Consider the following 8,619-nt stretch of genomic DNA (forward strand, 5'->3'; position numbering starts at 1 on the left):
ATTAGACGCTTCCCATCGCAACCGGCTGATATTTCGGTGGCGCCTATGCCTCACCTAGGTGGCGGGCGCTAGGCGCTAGTCTACCGCCCGATTAGCACCTAGCGCCTATGCAAATATGCTTTCAATAATGTACTTTATGTACACAAATAATGTATTTTTAGTATATTAAAAGAGTTTATTACCGAAATGGTCCCTTGACTATTAAGAAATTACCAATTTGGTCATCGATAATTTTTCGTGTCTAATTAAGTCCATCGACTTAGAAAAATTTAACCAATTTGGTCCTCCGTTAATTTTGTCGTTAAACATCCGTTAAATCAGGAACAAATTGGTAATTTTGCTATAGTCAAGGGACCATTTCAGTGAAAAATTAATTATCAGGAACAAATTGGTAATTTTGCTATAGTCAAGGGACCATTTTAGTGAAAAATTAATTACCAATTTTGGCCCATTGACTAAATTAATTACCAATTTGGTCCTTGACTATAGCAAAATTACCAATTTAGTCCTGATTTAACAGATGTTTAACGGCAAAATAAACGGAGGATCAAATTGGTTAAATTTTTCAAAGTCGGGGGACTTAATTGGGCACGAAAAATTGTTGAGGACCAAATTAATAATTTTGCAATAGTTGATGGACCATTTTGATAATAAACTTTTTTTTTTTTACAATGTAGTATCTGTTCATAGCCTTGAACCCACTCCCATCATCCGTGGGAGTGTAAACCGGGACACCGGGTGCCACTAGAACACAAGATCTTTAGCGTTAATAAACTCATATTAAAATTATACTTTTTTATTTATGGTCCACTCAGTCGTATAGACCATGGTTCATGTAATAATGCTTGATGGAGTATGAATGATTTTCGAGCCCTGTTTGATGCACAATTGGGTCGGACTTGGTTTCCAACGGACACGAACCGGCTCCCTCTCCACGAAGTCACCTTGTCCAGTGGGAAGAAACATCTCATCTCTGCCACCGGAAACCCTCTTCCTCTTCCAGTTAGCTTCTCTAGAAACCTATTTCTCATAACACAGGTTTTCTCTCAAACTTCTTTCTCTACTCTAAAAGATCCAATTTTCGAGGTAACATATTTATCTGATAGCGTTCATTCAAATTTATTTTCAAGCCAACTAAATTTCTTCCTCTTCCTCCTCTTCTTCATAGAAAATTACCGCTGCCGCTGCCTAATCTTTCTGTCAATACTCTTTCCTTCTTTTCTCGGGCAAAACACGATAGAGGATAAAAAGGTTTTCTTAGTGAATTTTTCTCTTCGATATACATATACACACACATGGTGATGTTGGGTGGGGTTCTAAGCGTGTCTTTACATAGAACACGACTCATAACGTGTTTACTTTTTTTAATGCCACCCCCAACACGCCATCCACCATCACCCAAAAAAAACTCCATCTATACAGAGTGAATTCGGATGAATATCCACAAGGCGGATTAAAATTGCCATCCGATCCCGACCATTTGTGGGGGAAGAATTGAGTTGCAGTGTAAAACTATTTACTTAGTGTTCAAATCGTACATCTATTCATCATCTCTATGCACCCTTTTCTTTTGTTTGAAAATTTGTACTCCGTATTTCTCTCTCATACTAATATATATATATAATTTTTTTTTTTCATTTGTTCATCTTTCCTCCCGGAGTCCAGGCTCCCGTTTTCTTCGTTCGCCCTCGCCTCCCACTGCGTCGCGCCGTCGCCAGTCCACCCCGGTCCACGGCGCTGCGCCGCTGCCGGTCCACCCCTCGCCGACGCTGACGCCACCGCCTGTCCGCCTCCGGCCTCTCAGCCCTCGACTGCTCGACACCACAGCCCACCAGGTTTGTTCTTCTACCTTCTTCGATTCTTCCCTTACTATTTACTAATTAAGTAATTAACATCAACTCCTCACAATCTCACCCCTTGAAGTCTTGAACTATAAAGGTTAATTTCAATAATTTATTCGCCTAATTTTTTTAATTTTTGTTTGCCCTAATTTCTTTTTTCTTTTGCATTAATTTCCCTAATTTTGATGTTGCCCTAATTCAATTGATACTAATTGCTGATAGTTTTTGCCCTAATTGTCCCAACTCCCAATTTTGTGTGTTTTTTTTATTATTAGTTTTTGCCTAATTGACACAGCTTGTATTTTGTTGCTCTTGGACTGCTCACTGCCGCAATCACTGCCCAATTTTGTGTGTGTTTTTTTTTTTTTTAAATTATTAGTTTTTGCCCTAATTGACACAAGTTTGTATTTTGTTGCTCTTGGTTGGACTGCTTACTGTCACTGCCGTATTGCCAATTTGCTACTCACTGCCCAATTTTGTTTGATTTCTAATTTGTTATTAGTTAATTAGCTAATTAGTGATTTATTGATTTGTTGATTTGTTATGGAAAAATTCTTTAAAAGAAAATCAACTTTTGAGGATTCATCTAGTCAAGGTAGTGCCATATCTTGAGAAAGGTATTTTTGATCAAGTTTCCAATGAAGCAATTCTACACCGGTTTCAAAATATGGGAGAGCTTAGATGAATATTATCCCGTAGTTCATCATAAACCTTATATTGTAATTTATAATGTATTTTGTATTTGAACAATCTTATTCGTATATGATATTTTGTATTTGAACAATCTTATTCATATATGATATTTTGTATTTGAACAGTTTTGAATTCATTTTACATTTGCTTCTTTGCCCCACTCAACTTAATTTCTGGCTCTGCCACTGCAATCAGGAAACCAAGTTATGGAAGCGTCGAACACGCAGTTACAAACGGTTGCTGCGGCCGGGGCTGCTGGGACAGTGTCGAATACTGGAATCCCCATGCCCTCGCCGTCAAATTCAATTTCCCACTCGCCATCCGTTGACCTCCCACAAATCCCCATGACCCCATCGCAACAACAGCCACAGATGCTTCAGCAACAACAACAACAGCAGCAGCAGCAACAAATGCAGCAGCTACAGCAGCAGAGTAGTAATAGCAACAACAATAACAATAGTAGCAGTAACAACAATAATAATATGATGGCGGCTGCCATGGCGTCTAATTTTCAGATGCAGCAAAGCTTGCAGAGGTCGCCCTCAATGTCGAGGTTGAGTCAAGTACAGCAACAGCAACAGCAGCAGCAGTTTGGTATGACGAGACAGCAAATGGCTGCTGGGCTTTACGGGCAGATGAATTTTGGTGGTGGAGGTGGTGGTGTACCTCAGCAACAGCAGCAGCAATCACAACAACAGCAGCAGCAGAATCCCCAACAGCAACAAATGGGGCAGATGGTTGGCAGTGGGAATTTATCTAGATCGGCATTGATAGGACAGACCGGGCAACTCTCCATGTTACCTGGACAAAATGTCATGGCTGCTGCTGCTGCGACTGCCCAATTTAATTTGCAGTCTCAATTTTTGTCTGCGGTATGGAAGTTGCTTATTTATTCATCTGCATTCACTATTTGTTTAACAACACTATATTCCCCTAGCATATAGTTCCAAGTTTGAAATTGAGCATTGACACGTAGAAAAGGTCAGATGTGTGTTTACCTGATCCTGTTCCAGAACCTTAATCTAAGCATACGGGAATATGAGCTTGACCCATAGAGATAGTCATTATAATCTTGTGAGTTTTGCTGGAATGGTGGTGCCATCCTAGTGCTAAAAGGCCTCTTTTGTTAATAATATTTCTGTATTTTGATGAGTGATATTAGCGTGGTACATGTATTTTGTAAGGAAGTTCATTACTATATATATACACACACACACATAGAGAGAGAGAGAGAGAGTTAAAGTTTGTTTCTTTGTGCATTTCTGAAGTGGTTTTGCTTCTTGGTGCAGCCTCGGCAGAAGACTGGTTTGGTGCAGGGATCTCAGCCGCACCCAGGGAGCTCCCATGGGCAGCCATTGCAGGGAATTCAGGCAATGGGGATGATGGGACCTCTAAATTTGAGCTCTCAACTTAGAGCCAATGGATCCCTTTATGCCCAGCAAAGGATGAACCAGGCCCACCTGAGGCAACAAGTGTCTCAGCAAACTCCGCTCACCTCCAATCAGGTATTTATTTTAATATTTTGCTAGTATGCATCCATTATGGTAGAATCTACTTTTGCAATGTTTCTTTTATTTATTTATTTATTTATTTATTTATTATTATTATTATTATTATTATTATTTTTTGGTTCTTTCACTTCATAGTATTGGTAAACTTGTAGCAAACCTTTTAAAGAATTTAGTTGCAGTCATATCCTTAAATTAGGTTTTACTTAGATTATATTAGGCCATGTATTTGCTCAATAGTTTTCAATCCCAAGCAACATGATAGTGTTTGGTGAATTTCTAGCCTATCTGGGCTTCTGGGGATATACTACTCAACGTTTTGGCATTTCTAGAAATTTTCTTCTTTGGCTTCTTTCCCATCCAAGTTGCTGATCAGCTCTACCTCCAGAATATTCTGTGTTGATCCCATGCCCCATTGACTAATTCCACCATTAAAATTATAACTCTTGTTTGAATTCTCACTAGAAATCAACAATTCAGTGCAGTACTGAAAAGACCAACAATTTTGTGCTGCTTAAGCTGACTATACTATACTATACTATATGATACAGAGTACTAGTCTAGTACTCTTTGCTTAGGCTTACTTTTACTTTTTAAATTCACTCTAGTTCAGGATTTGAGTCAAGTCTTACTGGCATACTGGCAGTGAAAAACTTTGTATCTAAGGCATACTTTAGGGAAGCTTAATCTTGGTAAAAGTACCTTCTATGTCTTCTTTTTAGCATTTCCATTGCTATATGGCTTGTTACATGCATACACTGGCTGAAAGGGTGAGAATATGAAAATAGAGTTTATGCTGCCTTTACTTTTTCCTATTGATGAGGTGTCATTGATCTTTTCCCATTTAAGGCGATGTAACTTCTAACTAGGCGGAGGTTATTAAAGAGCATTTATTATGCCAGTGTCTTCAGTACATTTTGTTTTAAAGTTTCTGCTCGTGTTGACTGCTACATTCTTCTCACCTTTTTTTTTTTTTTTTTTTTTTTTTTTGCGTCATAATGTTGTCTAGACGTTACAAGCCCAGAACCTTCAAAGGACGTCATTTATGAATCCTCAGTTATCTGGATTGACTCCAAATGTTCAATCAGCTATGATACAGAACACTTTAGCTCAGCAACAGTGGTTAAAGCAAATCCCTACATTATCTTCTTCACCAAATTCCCCTTCATTCCGTCTTCAGCAGCAGAGGCAATTACTTATTCAGCAGCAATTAGCTTCAAGTCAACAGTTACATCAAAATTCAATGGCTTTGAACCAACAACAGTTATCCCAAATTGTACAGCAGCAACAAATGGGGCATCCCCAGATGCAGCAGCAGCAGCAGGCACCACCAGCACCAGCGCAGCAACAGTCGCAGCCAGCAGACCAGCAGCAACAACAGCCTGGACAGCAGCTTTTGCATCAACAGCAGCAGTCTTCTCCACATATGGCTGCCCCCACATGCCAAAAGTCGATGAGTTTAACTGGATCACAACCAGATGTTACTGCATCTGGAGCCACCACTCCTGGGGGAAGCTCAAGCCAGGGAACTGAAGCAAGCAACCAACTTCTTGGGAAGAGAAAAATACAGGATCTAGTTTCACAGGTTCAATCTCTGGATCCACTTGTTTGAAAGTTTCCTATATGAATAATAGTTAAACCATAAGAACATCAGTTCAGTTTCGTTTTAGGTTGAAAATTATCTCCACTTTAAGCTCTATACAAAATCAAAGTAAATTAGTAATTTAAGCATCTGATATCTGGCAAGAGACTTTCTGACATATAGAGTAATGTTATAAGATGTCTTTGTTGCTTCAAGTAATTTATCCCATAAGGATATTATTTCAAGTGCTCTGATCAATCTTTATAATGGTCCAGGTGGGTTCTCTGGGTAAGCTTGATCCTGATGTTGAAGATCTTCTTTTAGAGATTGCTGATGACTTCATTGATTCAGTGAGACTCTGAAATACTTTTTCTTTCTTTTTTGGTGTCTGGCATTCAAAGCTATCTATGCAAATCACATCATTTTCATTTTACATTTTCTTAATATATAGAAATCTTTTGTTGCATGGTTATTGCAGGTTACTGCATTCGCTTGCAATTTGGCGAAGCATAGAAAATCATCAACCCTGGAATCAAAGGATGTATTGTTGCATCTAGGTCTGTCCTGCAACAGTGGCTTACTTATTTGTGTTGTTTGTCTATTTATTTTCTTTAGAATCATGACATTTATGACTTCATAACTTCCAAGTTTCATTATAATTATGCCAAGTCTTGCAAAGTATTACATTCCAATTACTAATGGAGGGCATTTGCTTTGGTTTATTTTACTGCACACTTAAATTGGTTGCCGTAAAATAAACCTTTCCAATTAATGCAGGGCAGGGCACTGTACCACTTAATATGATTTTATGGAAGGGTTATCCATGCATATAAGTGGTACAGTGCCTGTGTTTTTTTTTTGGAATGTGAGTTGATGGATACACTACTGTCAAATCATATTATTCTTGCCCTATGTTTGATTTAACATCAGATGGAAAATCATTGAGACTTGGAGTAATTAACTCAATATTTTACAGAAAAGAACTGGCACTTGACAATTCCTGGCTTCTCAAGTGAGGAGAGGAAACAGCAATCAGAGCATGTAAGTCTTATCTCTCTATCTGAATTCTGAATTCCAACCAAAATGTATATTCAATTTTTGTGCTTCTGCTATTCATCTGTAAAAGAAAAGATCTTTAGTTTTACTGGCCAGCTGAAGTAGTCTAATGTGCTAATATTTGAGCTGGGTTAAGAGGCTAGGCTTAGTCATTAAGAGCACAATTGAGGCCTTGAATTAGAACCTGTTCCTCTTCACCCTTCCACCCCATCCACCGAGAAATGAAAATGATAAAATATGCTGTTGCTGATTTGATTAATATTTGTTTTATTTCCTTTGGTGGGTTAGGGAATTCTATTAATAAGGGCAGTATGGAAGAACTGAGGTCAATACTCTTGTAGCTTGTAATGAGCTAGAACTCAAAAAATATGATACTGGTTTTACTTTTATTGCAGCCATCAAGTGATATTCACAAAAAGCGCTTGGATGTGGTAAGTAAAGAGTGGTATTCCTATTTCTCTTTATGCATACACACGTATATTACCTTCTTTCAAGTTGGTTAACTTTTGAAACCGTCATATTTTTGCTTAGATACGCTCATTGATGGAAGCTTCACATGCTGAAACAAGCACAAGTGCTAATAATGCTAAGCAGATGATTAGGCAGGGGATGGGTGACCATATTGGTCAAAACCACATGATAAGAGCTCCAAGTTCAGAGCAGTTGGTTTCACAGGCTAATGCTTCTAAGATGTTGCAACAAATGACACGGTTTTGATGCACATCTTTTATTGGACTCCCCTATTGAGGAACTTGTAGGTAAGGGCATATCAATAACATCAGTGAATAAATTATCCGTGTTTTTATTAACTCTTGATACAAGGGGGTTTAGGGGCCTTTAATTTACATCCATCTGTCTTTTGCTTGCTGTTTGTGGGATCCACATCAATTTTAGTTTTGAATAAATAATTTCATTCCCAAGATTTAATTCATGCTTGGTAGACATAGAAGTCAAAGTACCAGTAATCTTAACCTGTCAAATATGAAGTATATTACGTCGAGCTCCCTCCATGATGCCTATTTGGTGTTTCTCCATGTCCCTCCATGATGCCTATTTGGTGTTTCTCCATGTCCTTGCTACCAAAATATAGCCATATACGTATCTCCTTTATTTGCAACTTTTGTCAGATTGGCAGAATTAATGCCATAAACTACTTTATTATAATGACATTATCTTATTATTTCTTCCTGCTCCTTTGTCTTGAATGGATGATTTGCCTACAAAATTTTCAAGATCGTACCTCTAATCCATGTTACAGATTATTATAGTGATGAAAGCAGAAATTCTTCAGCTTACCAAAGTGCTAGCAAGTTGGAACACCTGAGCATGTTAGTGAAGTCCTTGTGTTATCAAGTGGTGGCAAATTTCTCATAGTTTCTGTAAGTTAACATGTCTTCTGCAGAATGTAAAATCTTGGTCTTTTTTTTTTTTTTTTTTTTTAAGAAAGGTTGTATAGTGTTTATAGACTGCATCTGAAAAGTCAGTTTGTGACAATAGCTGTTTGTTTAGTAGCCTAAATTGTTTGATTGTTTTTTGGTTTTACTTTTTTGAGATTTGTCAAGTTCTGTGCCCATGGGGGTTAGTACAATTTAATGTATACATTTATTGTTTCAAGACTTTATCAATATGCTAATTAAAGCGTCCAGGATAAGGCAAATTATATCATGCATTTATTAAAAACATATAATTGATCATCGTTTGTTATTGTAATATTATTATATGTTCATTATAACAATGTTGTGGGTTCATTAAGATGACATCATTTATTTAATTTTTTAAAAATTTATTTATGAACATTATAATAAGTTGTAATGAAATACATTCCTTCCTATTCATCTAATAATTCATGAAACTTTTTGTAAGTTTCACTCAATTGTATCGTAGTTTACTATATCCAACCCCCCCCCCCCCCCCCCCCCCCCCCCCCCCCCCCCCCCCC

The 8,619-nt window shown here is 37.8% G+C and overlaps 1 protein-coding gene across 1 annotated transcript; it reads left to right on the forward strand.

Annotated features, from left to right (window-relative positions):
• The first annotated feature begins 1,592 nt into the window (after positions 1 to 1,592).
• On the forward strand, positions 1,593 to 8,331 carry LOC116004558 (transcription initiation factor TFIID subunit 12b-like). The gene is made up of 10 exons (XM_031244662.1): positions 1,593 to 1,835; positions 2,730 to 3,406; positions 3,824 to 4,039; positions 5,052 to 5,627; positions 5,900 to 5,974; positions 6,103 to 6,181; positions 6,601 to 6,665; positions 7,076 to 7,111; positions 7,212 to 7,438; positions 7,939 to 8,331. Exons 2-9 carry the CDS (start codon positions 2,741 to 2,743, stop codon positions 7,395 to 7,397), a joined length of 1,899 nt encoding a protein of 632 aa, XP_031100522.1. The 5' UTR covers positions 1,593 to 1,835; positions 2,730 to 2,740; the 3' UTR covers positions 7,398 to 7,438; positions 7,939 to 8,331.
• Positions 8,332 to 8,619: the final 288 nt, after the last annotated feature.

The sequence above is a fragment of the Ipomoea triloba genome, chromosome 14 (genome assembly GCF_003576645.1).
Source record: "Ipomoea triloba cultivar NCNSP0323 chromosome 14, ASM357664v1".
Lineage (NCBI taxonomy): Eukaryota > Viridiplantae > Streptophyta > Magnoliopsida > Solanales > Convolvulaceae > Ipomoea > Ipomoea triloba.